This window comes from Sarcophilus harrisii, chromosome 2, assembly GCF_902635505.1.
Source record: "Sarcophilus harrisii chromosome 2, mSarHar1.11, whole genome shotgun sequence".
Taxonomy (NCBI): Eukaryota; Metazoa; Chordata; class Mammalia; order Dasyuromorphia; family Dasyuridae; genus Sarcophilus; species Sarcophilus harrisii.
In genome coordinates, this window is record NC_045427.1 from 316188270 (window position 1) to 316207743 (window position 19474).

A 19474-nucleotide genomic window follows, 5' to 3' on the forward strand; every position below is an offset into this window, starting at 1 on the left:
GATGCTAAATGTACAGAATAATAGAAGCTAATGTTAGGGGGAAAGGAGAGTGGTATTATCACAGCAATAAGGCAAAAATGATCATCTTGATAAAAATCTTACATCTAGATTGTGCCAGACTTACACAGCCATGTTCACCAAGCACCTCAAGAAAAAATTCTACTTTTTCTTTAAGTATATTTTAACAGAATTTACTTGTTGTTGTAGAAAAAAATGGTTCTAAGGCAGTTGGGAAGGTAATTTTGAGCAAAATTTTAAAAATGATATTAGACATTTATCAATAAATCAGAATACATAAAATAGAATAACAAAATTACAAAGAAGTAGCAAACCAAGGGGTTGGAAAAAGTAAATAGAACAGTCTAAGAAGAACTGATAAGTGAAATTATCAACGAATGAAGGATTTGATAAAAGGAGTTGTGATGTCCTTTAAGTGGGATTGATACAAAGAGGAGTTAAATGTATTTGTAGAGGTTATAGCGCCTCTCAGTTGAAAGCATATTGCTATCCTGGTGAATTAGATGCAGGTAATTGGTCCCACCATTTACCATGGTTATCAATTTTCTACCAGATAGCAACGGATCTCCTGTTTTGATTAGAATTATCCAGTAAGGGAAGGTGAAGGAGTCAAAGCAACAATCACCAATGCAGAAAATAAGCTAGAATGCTTTCATACTTATCTTGTTTAAAACTTTAAATTTTGCTTTCAATTCATCAAAGATCAATTACCTTAAATTATTCCATAAAGAAAGACTACCTGTCAGTTTAGCAAAAGAAGGCTTCTCTCATTTCAAGTTATACTATTTTACTTTTATTGTGAAAATACAAAATGAAACTCTTAAAATTATTAAATGAAATTTGATAAATGGTGCTATTTTCTTTTTTCAAATTATGAAGCTGAAGACTAGAGAGTTTATATGATAAACAGAGGTAATGATGGAAAAGGAAATGAATTCTCAAAGAGCATTGATCTAAAAATACGAAGCTCAAAATGCTTCATTAGCAATCTCTTTGGTTTACCATAAAGATATCTTCTTACATTGGCAATCAAGAGAGACATCAAATTTAGATGAAACGGAATTGTTTTTTTAAAAAAATAACATTTATCCAGATGCTGTTTATGATTGAGTGGCAGATGCTGAGGATGCTGAACTACTGTGTAATATTTGTCATTGCAAAATAAATTCAGTACAGCTTGATAGGTGCCTTAGGTCCTAATCAAGTGATTTTGATTACCAAGTATAGAGACAAGGGACAGGATCTGTGATTTCATTGGTAAGGGAACTTCTGGGTGAGAAACATCCATCTACTAGAGCAAGCCTTGAAACAGTAAATGATTCATCCAGTAAGTATCAAAGGCCAGACTTGAATGTAAGCCTTCCTAGCTGAGATACCAGTTCTCTATCCCTTATGACACACATTAAATTTTATTAAATTACCATATCATCTAATTTAAAAGTGGTTTTATATAAAAGGCTATTTTACTTAAAAGGTAATCTTGAATGAAGCAGAACTCGGATGTATTGCTAGGGGACAATTCAGAGAGACCCAGCACCTATTTAGATATACTAAATATTATCTTCATTTCTAACTCTTGTAGTAACTGATTGTTTTGATCAAAAAGCATAAACAACTACTTGGGAATTTCAAGTAGAGAATGTTTTTAAAATCAAAAGTACTGGGCACTTATAGTGGTTCTTCTCATGTCTGAGCATGTGGGCTGCATTTATTTTAATAGCAGGTGGTTAAAAGGCCCAAGTTTACAAGACTCATAATTAACTGGTTTTCAGCATAAGGTGTAGGATGATATCTCTCCATGCCAAAAAGCTCTGGGAAGGATATAAAGACAGTGTGTAAGATCTGGTAAAAAAAAGAAAGGGAAGAGAAAGTATTATAATTGAGTAATTGTCATAGCAACAACTGCCCTTGAAGTAATCAGTAGTAGTCACAGACTAGATCAGATATATTTAAAAAAAAAAAAAATCCTGATGTGTTCAAGCACTAAGGATGCCTGGAAAGAGGGAGTAAGTCTTGCTATTTACTAATGCTTCCAAGCATAAGACATTGCCACATTTAGATATAGTACTTCCTGGAGGGAAGTTTCAACACAGCTGCTCAGCTTAAGTAATTAAGTCTGATTTTTCTTTTAAAACTGATGAGCAATGAAATTGAAACTGTTCTTGAGAAGGGATGATTTAAAAAAAAAAAAAAAAGTTTTAATATCCAAGAATAGAGAGTAGTTGAACCACTTAAATTTGTCACAGGAGGAACAGAAATAAATGGTCATTTATGTGACAGAATATTTAAAATATAAAGGGTATCCATTAGCTGAATCATCCTCCTGCAGATCTAAGGACATCTTTCTGATTAATAGTGACACGGAAAAGAAGAACTCATTTATCTTCAGTCTTTACCAAGTAGCACTTGTAGTAAGCACTACTACAAGTAGTAAGTATAGAAGGAAAGTTTATCAGCTCAATTTAAACGTGATAAGTTTGAGGTCATTGTGGAGGATCAAACTACATAGGAGAGTTTAGGTAGGAATGAAGGTATAAGTTTAGAGGAGAAAAGAAAGAGAAGATGACTTTGTTTTGTTGATTTTTTTTTTTTTTTTACATTGAAGACAAAATCTTGAGTAGCTTTTCCCTGAAGAGTAAAACAAAAGGCTCAATCAAGAACCTCTGTTCAGTGTGGACATTTTTGGTACTTAGAAGTTTTGTAGAACAGATGCATCTTCCTAATTATCACAAGAGATACAATTTGCTGTTCTGGTTGTACTTTTTGGATAATGATTGAAATCCATTTGGTGAACTCACTAATTTCTGGTTGTTTATGACTTATTGAAATACTGCTCATTTTTATATTTCAAAAAGTTCAATGTGTGACCTTCATTTAGTGTGAACTTTAGTTCATTTTAGTGTGATTTATTGCTATAGAACTGAGGATTATAAATAATCACAAATTTAAAGCACTTCATTTATGGGAATGTCAATATATATTTATTATTGCAATAGAACCTTGTATGAACAGCTTCCCCAGCACAAGGTACAAATAAAGATGTTTTTATTGTTTATACTCCCATTGAGTAGCCAACCAAAAAAAAGTCTGGTTTTCTAACTATTTTCAGATGAGTGGGATTATGGAACCAAATATATCATTTGTTATAAGAATCAACTCTTTGAATATTGAAACTAACTTCTGATTTTAGAGTAAATAATTGAAGACTTTAAAAATTGGATCTTTAACATCTATATGAAAACATTCTTTTTAATCTTAGCTATCAGATGGAAACATTTGGTTTGGGTTTGAAAGATTTTATTATGTGATGTCACAGTTTTCAAAGACAAAGAATACCTAAAGAATTAACCATGCTTTCCCATAAAGTTGTGCCTCCTTCTAGAATATCCTCCTATCATCTGAGAAAATAAGAGAGTGGATCATTTTGACTTCTTTTTTTTTTTTTTTTTTTTTAATTTAATAGCCTTTTATTTACAGGATATATACATGGGTAACTTTACAGCATTAACAATTGCCAAACCTCTTGTTCCAATTTTTCACCTCTCACCCCCCACCCCCTCCCCTAAATGGCAGGATGACCAGTAGATGTTAAATATATTAAAATATAACTTAGATACATAATAAGTATACATGACCAAAACATTATTTTGCTGTACAAAAAGAATCAGACTCTGAATTATTGTACAATTAGCTTGTGAAGGAAATCAAAAATGTAGGTGTGCATAAATATAGGGATTGGGAATTCAATGTAATGGTTTTTAGTCATCTCCCAGAGTTCTTTTTCTGGGTATAGCTGGTTCAGTTCATTACTGCTCCATTAGAAATGATTTGGTTGATCTTGTTGCTGAGGATGGCCTGATCCATCAGAACTGGTCATCATCTAGTATTGTTGTTGAAGTATATAATGATCTCCTGGTCCTGCTCATTTCACTCAGCATCAGTTCGTGTAAGTCTCTCCAGGCCCATTTTGACTTCTAGACACTTCTAGATTTCGTCTTCATATGTTGGTGACTTAGGATAGACAATGATGATTTTCTAGTTTACAATTTCATTGAAAACTGAAAAAAAGTCAATTAACATTTAAGCACTTACTATGTGCCAGGCATAGTGCTAAAAACAGAGAAAATGGGCTTAAATTTCCACATTAAAAAACACACTGAAGAACACAAGAAAATTCTAATTTCTTGTTTTGAGAATTTTTACATCAAAGAATGAATTTTCAGAATTTTTAGAGGCTTCTCTTTTGGAGGCCTATAAAAAAACAAAGGATCTACTTACATCTGGCTGCAATGCTGTAGGTGTGGTCCTCCCTGACAGTGAGGGAGTTGTTTAAAAAAAAAGCTATGGGGGCTCATTACAAGTTTGGAGCTTCTCTACCTTTGAAAGGAATGCATTCTTATAGGAGGAGAAGGGAGTCTTGAGGGTGTAGAGAAAAACTGCTATTCCTTCAGGGACAAAGGAAAACTGACTAAATTAAGGGTTTGTAAATTAAGTTGTTTGTTAGTTATTGGCTTATTTTAAAATGCTATTCTAGGAAAGCAATCACTGCTTGGATGCGTGGGATAGGAAGAGGATAAACTTTTTGCTTCCCACTAGAAGAATTTTATGAAACAGCTCGTTGACCCTGGTGGTATTGCCAGGACCAATGAGACCTTAAGGAATACATTACGCAAATATTCTTTGTGCAAATTTTTGGCCTGAAAAATGCAATGGATTTTTTACAACCAAGTTTTAGTCATTCCAATTTTGAAAAATTATGTAACAAAAACTGTAACTTCTTTATGCAAAATTCCTCCTTATTTTCCTTTTCCTGAGCTCCATATATTTTCTGCATTTTAACTTAGGAATTAATCTTTTGTAAAGGCAAGTGGACTCTGACCATGCCATCCACACTTCTTTCTATTGGAAACTTTTTCCCCCTTCGCTTTCTTTTTTTTTTTCTTTGTTTTCATTTCTTAGTGTCATTCACAGACCTCCTTTGTTGTCCTGATAGTTGTTATGTTGTCATAGTCACATATATTTATGATTATAACTTTTTGATCTAAATTGAGGATGTTGACTCTTTCTATTCAGTTTCCTTTATTGATAAATATTTGCTGAACATGACTGAATATACGTGGAAAACGTAAGGGTGTAATCTCATTGAGAACCTTTAAAATCTTAATTTTGTCATTCAGTATATAGCTTCACACTATCCACTAGTTTCATAAATATTCCCTTGACAAAAATTTAAACAGGATGAGGGAAAGAGCTAATCCCTGGAGACCTTTCTCTATGTTGACATTAGCTATTAATTCTTTGAGCGTTGTTCAATGAGGTCTACCTAATTCCTTTCCCATTTCCATTTTTTCTTGATTCACTGAGTCATATGTTATTACAAGAGGAATATCAAAGCTTGGAAAATGAAGGTACTTCAACTATGTGAAGTCATAATGTGGGACTGTCATTTTATCCTCAATGATAGTGCAATGAAGATATATGTCATGGGATTTGTAGAGATGACTGAAGTGGAAGAATGGGAGATTGAAAGGGAAATCACATAAGGTAGCTGTCAAAACCAAAACATGGAGAAGAAGATTGAGCACCTTGAAAATGAAGGGAAACTGACCTTTTGAAGGAATGAAAGCTAGTTGATGATTCTAACATGGATCTCGACTGGGTGATATCAACAAATGGAGGAAACCCCAAAGTATAGAGCTTGAATAATGGTATTATAGGTATTGACAATGAGGAAAATGAGGAGAAGCAATGAACAAATATACCTGTTCCTTCCTCTGGATCAGTGTGTCATGGATCATGAGAATAGACACACTCAATACTAGAAAGAGGCACATGCAATATTTTCAGAAGAGCAGAGAAATGGAGTAGAAAAGAGAAAGAAGTCCAGGATGAAAGGGACATTGTTAATGAAGGAACAGAGTTTCCAAATAATTAAGGAAAGGTAAAGATGGAAGATAAAGATGGAAGATGTAGGACAGAGCTAAATGATGGTAAGAGAGCAAGAAGTGGTAGCTATGGAAGAAAGTCTGTGTTTGAGTGTGTCACAGATATAAAGAGAGGAGATGGGAGACGCCTTTGCAGCAAATAACTCTATTTCTAGTTTTCCTGAATGATGACTTATGGAGATTTTTACTGTGACTACTAAATTGCATGTTTTTGATTGCCTTTTCCATGCTTCTGCTATGGCTGTAGGATTTCTTTATCAACAGTAACTCCAAGCAGGTAAGGGAATGATTGCCAAAAATCTTATTTATTGTAATTGGCTCATAGTCAACTTGGAAATTCTTAGTCATGTTTGTCCGTAGACAATACAAAATGCAGTGCCTGCTGAAAAATTACATTGTATGCTTAACTATAGCAGGGTTCATTCATACATCAAATGTATGTTCTGAATCACAGGATGCCAGGAAGACAATTGAAGCACAATTTCAATTTTTCCCCCTTAAACTAAGCTGATATTTAGTAAGAAAGCTATTTTGTTTTCCTACATTTTGTTGAAACATCCTAGAAAACCTTTGTGGATCCTGAAATTTAATGATGTAAGAATTGTGTATTTTCATTCTTCACAAGCTTTTTCCGTCATTTTTCTAACACCTCTTTATTTAACTATGGCAAAAATAAATAAAAAGCTATGTTTCTTATATCTGACATTTTATTTGATGCCTGATGTCTTTGGCTACCTGTACAGAAGAGTAAGCAACAAATATATTATGGAAATCAAAAGTTTGAACTGGTCCCTTGAACAGTCTGTCCTGTTCCAGTATGATGAGGTGCCAGCTGAACTTGATAACCTCCTGGTGCATGTAAAATAGTCTGCAAGGCTTTATTGTTCAACCTTTTGGGTGTTTGTGATGCAAATAATTCTAGCATGAATGAATGAATGAATACTGACTGAACATGTCTCAAATGGCCAATGGAAGATCCAAAGTGAGCTTGATTCATTGTGACAGTTCTCTCAGGGAGGGAACTTGGGGAGACAACACACAAATACAGAGAGATAAAATGCTCATTAATAATTTATGCTTGATTGTACTGTCATCACAAACTTTATGTACCTTCAAATAATAGTTTTTAAAATGTCATCTTCATTGTTTTTTCATTTAAAGGCTCGATTGTAGTCTTTGTTTATGATTCCTTTTTTTTTTTGGACATATGAAGAAACCTTATTAAAAACAACTCGTGTGTGTGTGTGTGTGTGGTCAGAATTTCATTGTTTGACTTTCATGGATTCCTATCATGCCCTTTATAGAAAGAAACAGATGCCATTGATGACACATTGAGTTCCAGACACAAAGTGAAAGAACTTTCAGTGATTGATGGCCGGAGGGCCCAGAACTGCAACATTCTGCTCTCAAGGTATTGTTAATGTTGAGTAATAACCATTTATAATATAACCATTCAGTGTAGTGAATGATTTGACTGTGTGACTCACAACTGTATATTTTTGCAAACTTTAAAAATTATAAGCCTTTTGGGCAATATGTTTCTGTGTTGTAGTACTAATTAGTGTAAGCAATATTTATACATTATAATCTCTCTCTCTTTCTCTTTCTCTCTCTCTCTCTCTCTCACACACACACAACTTAAAACCTTAAGTTAACAATTTGTTTAATTTTGGCACTCAAAAAGTGATTTTATCTAGATTTTATATATATATATATATATATATATATATATATATATATATATATATAACAAAACTAAGTTTTTATTTTCATTGACCTTTTTAGCTTTCTGGTGTATAAATGTTTGTGGGGTAGCTCACTGTATAATTGTACTATAACAAATATTAGAATGTTAATTTTTTAAATATCATTGCTCTCTTCCTTCAAGCTTTAGTTCCTTTGTGGCATTTTGTCTTAATATTTTCTTCTGTTGTTACTTTTTACAAAAAAAAGAAAGATTAAACCAAAATAAAATGTTAATTTTCAAAATTCAGTCTTTAGGGGCATAATTCATAAAACATACAAATTTGAACAGAGGAAGGATTTCAAATTCTTCTTCAGCCTCAATTGGATTGTGCCATCACATTTAGTCCTTTAGTCTCTTATTCCTTTCATCATGTTAATTCACATTAAGGATGATCACAGTCATTGTGAGGACTAATGGAAATGTTTCAAAAATCTACTAAATAAAAATGCTTCAAATGTATTAGGAAAGTCATGCTGAGCAAGTTCTACAAAAACATGCCAATTGACATTGTCATAAGTCAAATTCTTTCAGCAATATAAATAATGAAACATGTTTATTTTTTATCTGTTCTTAAAATTTTTTTTGAGAGAATATCTTTCTAATGCAAAGAGTTAATTTTATGCTCTATCTTGTAATACTGAAGCCTGATCATTCTTATGTTACTATAAACATAAACTATCTCTACAGTGTGGGACAGAGAAGTTTAGGTCACTAAATTTTAATCTGATAACATATGAAAAATTGATGTGAACATTTCAGTTCAATGTCTAATTGAAAAGCATGTTTCTGAGCTTGCCTGGAATTCATTCATTCAACTCACAAACTACCCCCTGAATACTCCCTTAAGGTTATTTTACAGTCTCTATTGTGTTAAAGAAGAATATATATTTTCCTAAGGAAGTCACCATTGAAAATAATTTTAAGACAATTTATGTGCATAATGGCATAGTTTTAAGCACCCTGCCTCTTTTGACAAATAATGTTGTTCAATTATTTCTGATTTTATGTGACTCCATGTGTGGAGTTTTCTTGGCAAAGATACTAGAGTAGTTTGCAGTTTCCTTCACATGTGTCCTCATTTTACATACAGTGAACTGAGGCAGATAAGGATTGTGCACTTGCCCAAAGTCAGATAGCTAGTAAATGTCTGAGACTGGATTTGAATTCAGTTCTTCTTATTCCAAGCCTGTTGCTCTGTCTACTGCACCACCTAGCTGCTCTTAACAAATAATATATTTTTATATAAATGCTGAATTAACTGAAGATTTTTTAAAGTAATTTTAATCTTTTAATTTTTTATATTATATCCATTGTGTTTTTTAATGTTATTTAAGTTCAGAAGAAACTATTTGAAAAAAAATTTTTAAAAGATTACTGTCATTTTTCATTTTTATGCCATAGAGTTAAAATCTCTATGGGAGTAATTACATTGATCTAATTCCTTGCAAACAGATTGTACTCACCAGGGGCTGCTGACAGTGACAATTATTGAGCTTTAGAGTTTTAATATATTTTTTCCTGTCTTGTTTTTAAAGAAGTTATTTCATTCTAATTCCGCATAATTTATTATCTCCAAATGTATCAGAGATTAGAATGATTTAGGATTGGAAGGATCCACAAATACTCCCTTGAAGTGATCAAACTTAGTTTAGTCAGATTTAAAGGGAATGAATTAAAATCTGACTTATACTGTTTGTGACATAAATTAATAGCTGATATAGGCAAAGTTCTATTACTATGACATCAATTCACATTAAAGGGGAAACCTGTTGTGACATATTAAAGTTTCTCTAAAGTACAATAGACTGCTTTGGGAGAATTCATGAGATTTCCTTCATCAGAGGTCTTTAAGCAAAGCCTCTATAGTTATTACTTAGCAATGTTGCATATGGGATTCTTGTTTTAATTATAGATTGGATTAATCAATCATCTCTGAAGTATTTTCTAATTCTAAGGTTCTAGAATTATAGGGACTCTGTTCTATAAATAAAATTTTGGCCATATTCTGGAAGGCCCAATAGTAATAATTTTTTATTGATCTGGTTTTCTTGTGTGTGTCTCTAGTCCTTAGCACAGTGTCCAGCATATATAGTAGTAGGTGCTTAATAAATGCTTAATTGTTTGTGTTCAGTCATAGTCTCTGCATTTTAGGAATACCATTGATATAATGACATGCATGCAGAGGAGATCGACTAGGATGGAGAAGGGCCTTTGATGTTTAACCTGGAGGGGGAAAAAAAAAAAAAGATTTAGTTGGGATTTAATTCCTGTTTTTAAGTCTTGAAATCTTGTTAATAAAAAGCAGGTCAGACTTTTGTATCTGGATGGAACAAGGAACAATAGGCAGAAATTTTAAGGAGACAGATTTGGACTTTGTGTGAGGGAAAATTTTTGAACATTTAAGCAATACCCCCAGAGTGGAATGGGCTACCTTGAGGCATTGAGTGGATTTCCCATCTTTGGAAGTTTTCAGGCTAAGGTTGGCAGGGATTATAAATGAGATTCCTGTTTAGGTTCTAGTTGAACTAGATGGTTTTTAAAGTTTCTTCCAACTCTTGAGTTTCTATTATTCTCAAAGCTTACTTACCAGAGGAAAAAGGTCAGGTTAAAGGTGTGTACATCAATAAATGTTCTGTTTACAGAATCCTTTATCCTATTCTGTAAACAGAACATTTATTGAGAGCCTATTATGTGCTTAGTTCTGTATAAGATATGAAGCCCAAGACAAAGAACTTATCTTATTGTAGAGACAAAATAGAAACTTGAAAGTTATTTTTTTAATAGTACAAGTTAATCCCTGATTAAGTATCAAGTGAGTGATATAACTCTTAAGTACCAATCCTTCATAGCTATTTTAGAAAACATAAAGGTTGCCACAGAAGGATTGGATCAGAGTAAGGCTAAAAGTATGGGTTGTTTGGGTTTTCTTTTTTCTTTTTCTTCTTCTTTTTTATTTTTTTAACATGTCTCTTTCAGCTCATATATGGAAAGACTTGTTTCTTTGAGATGCTGATGGAGCATGATGAGGGCAGGCATGAGGAGTTAAGGACAAAGGTATATCCATATAGTCACCAAAAAAGTTAAGAATACAATTAGATCTTTCATGAGGACAGGCTACATATATATATCTGTAGCCTGTCTTAGAAGCCCTCAGAACAGGCCAGTTCCCTGAAATGGTGTAATTTAAAGAGGCAGAGGAAATTTGGGATAGGGGCAAGAAAAGTATGATCAAAGTCACAGAAGTGGATTAGCATCAATCTTATTTAATCATTGTAATTAGTGAGAAATAAGATTGCATAGGTAGAATGGACCAAATTATGGATTCTGGATCTAGAGGTTTTTGAATTTGAAGTTTCTATAGAATAGGGATTTTTTCTTTCATTTGTAGCTCCTGTTGCCTGGTACATAATAGATACTTAATAAGTATTAATTGAAAAGTCTTTTCAAGCTCTTTCTACCAATTTCTTTTAAGCAAATACATGAGACCATGAATCAGTCCCAATGGATATGAAAAACAAACAAACAAATCGAGGTCTAAAAAGAATTGCAAATGGTTAAGTTTTTCTGTGAAAGATTGTAATCAAAGAAGTACAAAGCATATTGGCATAGATAAGTTTCCCCTCTTTATCTAGATCCATTAATTTTATTTATACGAAAGCTATTCAGTGTAATATAATCAAACTTATCTGCTTTATCTTTATATTCCTTATTAGGACAGACTGTCATAATAGTTATGAATTCTCTTTTTTCTTCTGCTCTCTTCTCTCTTCCCAACTGACTACTAATATTCTAACAAATTATTTCTTATTCTGTTTTATCTAATCCTTTCCACTAATCTGTTTAAAAAAAAGAAAAAAACAAGTAATTGCCAAATAACTTATTCCTGCTCTATACAGCTTAATTTAAAATCTAGAAGTGCTTGTCCTCTTTCATTTCTTTCCTTTTTCCTACTCCATTTCCCTTGATCATCTAAATCTTTTTTTCCCCTCTAATGAAATTTTGTTATTAATTTGTTCAGCTCTGGAAAGTATCCTTTGGTAATTTGACATAGCACTAAATCTTCATATTAGTTTAAGTAGCATTATTTGTTTTATTACATTCATAAGACCCGAGAGAGCAATGTTTTAAGGAGAATTCATTTGGTATATCTTGACTAGGATGGGTTGAAGAAAGAAGATGTAAAGTTAAGGACATTAGAAAAGCTATTGCTATAATCCAGGTAAGAGGTGATAAGGGCCTAATCTGAAGTGGCATTAATGGAGGTTTAAAAAAAAGGTACAGATAAGAGGAATTACTATTTTTTTTAATTAATAGAATTTGGTGATTTGGAGATAGAAACCTATGAGATTGCTATGTAAATTATATTTCATGTCTTTTCATTTAGTTTGAAATGCCAACTCTATAGTATTAGAGACCGAGAAAAAATTGGGCATGGATAGGAAAAAGGACTAACAACATTGGCTAAACTCCAACTACTCATTTGTCTGGCCTTCACTAAAGTGACCAAGAATTACACACACACACACACACACACACACACATATAACTTTACACAAAAATAGGTTTAGAAAAAGAATTTTTCTACATATAAATATATACACACACATACATATGTGCAAGAACTATATAGCTCATATGCACACATACATATGTGCAAGAACTACATAACTTAGTCTGCTTTATTCCCTAAAACAGCTTTCAAAAAAATTTAGAGACAGGGTTTATATTGCAAAATGAAACCATATAAAATACATTTTTATGAAGTGTCTTGCCATATTTTTTCCCCAGACAGTTTAATGTCTGCAACTTGAATACAGTAAACCATAAAAGTGTCCCATTGTTCTCTTTCCCCTCACTTTTTTTTTTTTTATAGAGGTAGGGAACAGGTCTTTATCTTACCTGCAGAGATTTTATACAGATCTCATACAGTGAATAAAGAATGACCTGCCTTTTGAGGTTCCTTCCAATTCTGAGGCTTGGAAGAAAATGTTCGTAACAGAATAGGAGAACCTGAATCAATCTACTTTGAATTTCAAATGTCTAATACAAATTTAAGACAAAAACACTGAGGCGACTTCATATTTTTAATTTGCTTAAAAGGCAGTTTCAATTTAATTTTAAATTTAATTTCAACCCTCATGGTAAATTATTAAAACATTTGGTACTGTTAGGTACGGGGTAATAGGTGGTATAGCAAATAAAGGCTAAGTCTGAAGGCAGGAGGGCTCATTTTTGTGATTTCTAGCTATGTGACCCTGGGCAAATCACTTGTTCCTGTTCACCTCAATTTCCTCACCTGTAAAGAAATGGCAACCCTTCTAGTAACTTTACCAAGAAAATCTCAAATAAGGTAATGAAGAATCAGTTACAGATGAAATGACAACAACAACTATTTAGTATATGAAATAGTATTTGAAGCTGTTTCTTTTATCTTTCTGCTTTATTAAAAAAAAAAAAAAAAAAAAGCTGAACTGCAAGCCATCAAGTCAGCAAGAAAATATTTATTTATTATATTCCAGGCATTGAGGCAAAAAGAAATATAAAAATAATCTTTAGTCTCAGCAAGTCTAGAAAATATACTGCATATAGGAAATATACCTGCAAATAACTATGTACAGACAAGATATATGTAGATATATTCACATCTATATATCTTATAGAAACATATAGAGACATATTTTAAATATAGCTATATCTATAGCCATATAAATTATCTTTGCACATAGTTATTTGCAGTTGTAATATAATTTGAAGATAATCAAATGAAGGAAGAGAATAACTTTAAGAGGATTGGGAAAGACTTTCAAAAGTTGTAATCTTCCACCTTTACAGAATTCTGTTATGTATTTATTCATAAGTTAGAGGAATGAATATTGGAAATTTTAAACCATCACTCACAAAGTCATTTCTTGACATTTAGAACTGACTACCAATTCATAGTATTGTAGACATGGCCTTCCCTGTGAAACTTGCTTCTTTATCTTCATTTAGCAGGCCAAGGGGTGATTAAAAGATAGGTCACATTTCTGGAGTTCTTAAGTTTCTGTATTCCCCATTTTTAGAGAAGCTCAAATTGTTCCTCAGGTTGAGTTCAGTCCAGACAGTCTCTGGAGGTCACATATATACAATTTCAAAAGGAAGAAATTCTGGGGTCCATATGGAGAACTAATGAAATGCAAATTTGGTACTCATTGTTCTCACTCTATGATTTTTTGACTCCATTTCTTTTAAATACAAAACAGAAGGCAGTTCCAGAGCTAACCCATAAAAGGGTTTCTCCAATTCTGTGTGAAAAGTATACAGAATTATTTTTTTCTTGTAAGCAAAACCTTCCTCTTGATCCTTATATACATTTTTCACATCCAGTTGATTCTCATTAATGGCAGTTTAAACCTTCCTTAAATAACTTGTTGCCCCTTTATTTTCTTTTTGTTGTTCAGACATTTTCAACAGTGTTTGACTCTTCATGACTTCATTTGGAATTTTCTTGGCAAAACTACTGAAGTGATTTACCATTTTCTTTTCCAGCTCATTTTACTGATAAGAAAACTGAGACATACAGGGTTAGGTGACTCTCCCAGTGACATGCAGCTAGTAAGTTTCTAAGATTGCATTTGATGGAAGGAAGATGACTGTAGATCTAACACTCTATCCAGCTGCTGTTTTCTCCTTCCAAAAGTGATCATATTTCTTTCTGTTGTATGTTAAACATAAGAAAGAGAACCTAAGCAGCAAATAAGCATTTAAGTGCTTGTTGACTTGGTTAGTGTGCACACAACAGTATAGCTATCTAGGATGTATTATTGATTTGATTTGAGCCTATTTCTATTACAAATATGTAATATGACAATAGTCTTCCTGTCATGTCTGCCCAAACCAACTCTGCTTAATTTTAGCTATAAATAAGTTTAAAGGTTTTCATATGAACATGTTGATGACATAAAGATTTCTAGAGTACTCTAAGTACAATGGTTGGTCCTGGTTCAGAACTATGGGCTTCCTATTGCCACTTTCTTTGTTAACAGACTCCTTTATGAGATATGATGTGCAAATTTTCTTTAAGGCAGATAAGCTCGTACTCTGCTTCACTACTTTAATTACGAGAATGATGTAGAGGAAGGGAATGATGTAGGGATTTGGAAGGAGAGCTGTGAGCTATGGCTTAAAAGCTATGAGGTTTTTTTTGAAATCGCTTTTAATGAAATCTGGTCCAAAATTTGGAGAAATTTCAATTGAGCATGGCACCAGCTTATCTAACCCCAGATCACCTTTTCAGAATCCTACATCTCTTTTCCTTATCTTTCCTTTCTTAGATGATTTTCTATATAGGTCTTGTTGACCTATATATAAAGTCATTTTTTCCATATGTATTTCTTTGTCTTGTAACAATTAATTAAAAATTACTAAGTACTTAAATCATATAGATTATGGAATATGGTAATAGGTAGGAGGCACTAAATTTAGTTAAGGTATTCAGCTAGTTTTATAAAGCATCTCCTATATCCCAGACAACATGCTAAGTGCTAGGAATAAAAAGAACAACAACAAAAGGACAAAACAAATTAAAAACCGTCTCTGATCTCAAGGAGATTTTTACTCACTTATACAATAATGCACATATACACAAACAACTATATTATAAAATATGTTGTCAGTTGTGTCCAATTCTTTGTGACCCTGTGGATCATATTACACTAATACTGTCTGTGGCTTTTTCTTGACAAGAATACTGGAGTGGTTTGCCATTTCCTTCTCCAGAGGCAAAAGTAGAGGTTAAATGCCTTGTCTAGAATCACTAGCTATTAAGTATCTGAGACTATATTTGAACTCAGGTCTTTCCAACTCCAGGCCAAAGGCTCTCTCCACTGAGCCATGACAAATGTAAATTAAATGTGTTGTGGAATCTTAAGGATTATAATTTCATTACTGATGTAATGAGTTATAAGGAAATGAAAGAAGGATTAGAAGAAATTTGTGTTTCTTTTATTGCAACCTACAATTTTTTGACTATAGGTGGTAATAAGTACAATATGATACTTTGAAAAATGAAAACTGCTTTATTGGTGCTAATTATTAACCTAAAGAGTAACAATATTTCTGGATAACTGATGGAGGATATCAGACTACTTGAGGTCTGTGAATCTTATTCATTTGGATACTTTCTTGTATACTATCTATGAGAATATTGCAAATAATAGGATCTTTCTTCTACCATAAGAGGGGAAAAAAATAACTTTCAGACTTATAAGAATTTCCTAATTGTTGCTCTCTTTTCTCCCATGAAGGCCAGTCTTAAATATGATCCATTTTTAGTCTGTCAAAGTACAAATCTTTGATCCTTGATATGGATACAAAGTAATTCAGTGGACTTGAAAAAAATAAATAGATCATAATCCCTTGTCTATAACAGGGTAAAACAGTTAACAATTTAAGTAATTCTGGTAATGCTTCTATTATTGAAACTAATCATCTGAGATGTCCCTCTTGAGGGTTTTCTGAGTTAAAATATGTCCTTAGACAAATACTAACTGTGTGACCCTAAGCAAGCACTTAATCCTATTTGTCTCAATTTTTTTTATTTGTAAAATGAACTGGAGAAGAAAATGGACTCCAATATCAAAGAGTCAGACATGATTAAAACAACTCAAGAACAACAAAACTTGAATATTTTAATTTCCACAAATATTTGAACTTTATAACTTTTATTTCATAGCAGAGATCTAAACCAGGTAACACTTTCATATGCCAACTCTGGTAATTAAAACAAACATCTTAATTAAGTCAATCTATGAACATAAAACTCTGAGATTCACAATGGGCAAACAAAAACTGAATTTGTGAATGTGTTTTTGTCTGCTTTAAAGAGTTGCTAATATTTGGCACTTGACAAGATAAATATCGCCATTTTTTAAATCCATTCCTAATTTTTGACATTTTTAGGAGCTTTAAATAGTTCACAAAATGAAAACAAGCAGAAGTTGCCGGATGTAATTCAGATTCTTATGTACATTTCTTAGTCATTGTGTAGAGGTGGTGTCCCAATCTTAAAATTAGTAAGTTTGTACAATAAAACTCTGTATTTTTGAAGTCTTCAAACCTAATTGGGTATCTTAGTGAAGGGGGGAGGGGAATTCCCTGATATTTTAAAATTATTGTTAATAATGGACATTTTTTTTTTCTAATTCATTTAAGCTTATGGAGCCCTTCTCACAATATATTTGATTGCATAAAATAAAATATGTAGAATTGCCCAGGAAACCAATATTGAAATACTTATAAAGCTTTTTTTTTTAAGTTCATTGGACAGATTCATAACAACTCTGTGGCTTTAATGGGTGAGACAAATGATTTGTTTTCTGTGAGAGAATATTCTAAGACAAAGCCCTGAAATAAAATAAAACAGCTTCAAGATGCCATTTTAAATGTTATAGTTTCAGGAAATGAATTCATTAAAGAAAATAAATACTTCAACATCAATAGCTAAGGCATAAGAGTTAAATATCTTCTTCATTAACTTTTCATCTTGAAACCTATTTTCTTGATGTTTCAAAAAATCTATGATTTTTCTTCCATAGGCTGAAATTATCCAATGATGAAATCAAACGGGCAATTTTAACCATGGATGAACAGGAAGATCTACCAAAGGACATGTTGGAACAAGTGAGTCACAAATACTCTTGCACTTTATAGCACAAATTCCAAACAGACTTTTCAAGAGAGATCAGGAGCTAGAGAAAAAGCTGACCTTTTCTAGTAAATGCAATGAACAAGTTGAAACACAGTGTATTCCAACTCTAATAAAGAATTTCTAGGCATGTTCATTACACCACTAGATGGTATAGTGAATATGTTGAAATCTGTACAGATAATATGATGGTTCACTTGGTAATTCAAAGGAGTTACTACTTCAATAGATATTATAGGAGATGTTAAAAAGGAATTTTCTGTGCTATTCAGAGCTAAATGATGCAGTTACAAGGTCAGAGCCTAGAGTCAGGAATAATCTGAGTTTAAGTCCTGCTCAGACCCTAAAAAAGTCATTTGAGAATTTTATGCCTCAGTTTCTCCATCTGTAAAACAGGGATAATAATAGCACCTATATCTTCGAGTTCTGACAGGTTGAAATATAAAGCACTTTGCAGATCTTAAATTGCTACATAAATGCTTCATTACATTATATTTATTAACATTATTCTTTAATTTAATGATGGGTAATAAATTAAATCTATTTTATCTGCTATAATTTGCTCTTTTATTAAATGGATGAGAATTTCCTGCCTTCTCTGCAGTGGTATTATTGTACAATCATAAAAAGCACAGGGGGCATGCTTATTTGCAAACAACATAAAGCTGGAAGGGAAAGCAAATATGTTGCTCCAAACTGACAGCAACTAGCTAAAACACTGGCCCAAACAATAGAACATTAAATTACACTTGGTTTCAAAAATCAACTTCATAATTATAAGAAGAGGGATTATGTGAGTCAGTAGAAAGAACCCTGAATTTGAAGAAAAAGGACATGGGACCTTTTATACCTATAGAGTATTGAGTCAAGTCCCTCCACTCTCCTTGACTTGAGTTTTCTCATCTTTAAAAGGAGTGAGTTGATTAACTTTAACTTCTGAGGCTCCTTCTAGTGCTAAATCAGCAATCCTGGGAAATAATCAGCAATCACTGGAAACCTCACCCAGCCCGGACACGGAAAGGATTGACAGATTGATAGCTCTATTGTTCTGTAAAAAGAGATCTGAGAATCCTAACTTCTAGGGATTCTTGAAGCTGCCATGAAGTCCCCGTGTCCTTTGCAGAGCATTTAACACTGTTAGTTTGTGAGCAGTAGAATACTGCCATTTCACAGAGTTATCTCACGTCTTACTCTTTTAAATGGTGGTTCAGGACATCTATGACTTCATTGATAGGAAGCCTCTCTCTTCCCTTATGCTGATCACAAATCTTCCATGCCTTAGTGGACAGTCTTTGTGAATTGTTATAACTTTAAATTTTCGTCTGTTGGCCAACTCCAACTTCTCTGAACTTAGACTGATTTTCCAATCAAAGATGCGGTATACTTGAGGACTTTTCCAGATTGTTACATAAGAGTACCATTGCTCACACTCCATTGCCATAGCCTTTGACAATCTAGAGTCCCTTTCATATTGTCTAAGGCAGGGCTTCTTAAACTTTTTCTACTTGTGACCTCTTTTTGCCCAAGAAATTTTTATGCTATCCCAGCTATATAAAATAGATAAACAAATCAAATATTTACTGATAATAAGTCATAATTTCACAGCCCCTACATTCATTTACATGACCTATGACTCATAGTTTAAGAAGCTTTGGTCTAAGGCTGCACAGTAAGGTGTTAGTGGAATAAATCTGCATTATGTAAACAGATTTGTGTGTTACTTAATTCTCAAGGGGATTTGCCTTTTCCTTTTAGTAGCAACAGAAGTTACTGATTTGTCATCATTGGAGAGTCATCTTTAGGTGTTTTGCATGGGGGAGCAGAAGGGTGTGATATTTTGACATGGCTATTTATGTTCTCTCACTCTATTCCACACCTAAATATTGACATGAGGCTTCTGTCCAACTTGTTATATTGGTCTCACTAGCACTTCACAGTACCAACCTAGACATTTTCAGATTGTAGAAAGTTTTATATTGCTTAATTTATGCTGCTCAATACTGAGCCTGAAATACTTAAATAAATTGGCTCCATCATTTTGTGTGTGTGTGTGTGTGTGTGTGTTTGCATATACATATT

The 19474-nt window shown here is 32.8% G+C and overlaps 1 protein-coding gene across 3 annotated transcripts in view; it reads left to right on the forward strand.

Moving 5' to 3' along the window:
- DAAM1 (dishevelled associated activator of morphogenesis 1) overlaps positions 1–19474 on the forward strand; it is a 201860-nt gene that overhangs the window by 150779 nt on the left and 31607 nt on the right. For 2 of the 3 annotated variants that reach the window (XM_031952665.1, XM_031952666.1), the window contains exons 16-18: positions 6211–6240; positions 7268–7374; positions 17286–17370. In XM_031952665.1, the coding sequence (XP_031808525.1) occupies positions 6211–6240; positions 7268–7374; positions 17286–17370 (222 nt within the window). The remainder of the gene's footprint in view (positions 1–6210; positions 6241–7267; positions 7375–17285; positions 17371–19474) is intronic. The other variant, XM_003759314.4, reaches the window with a different exon arrangement.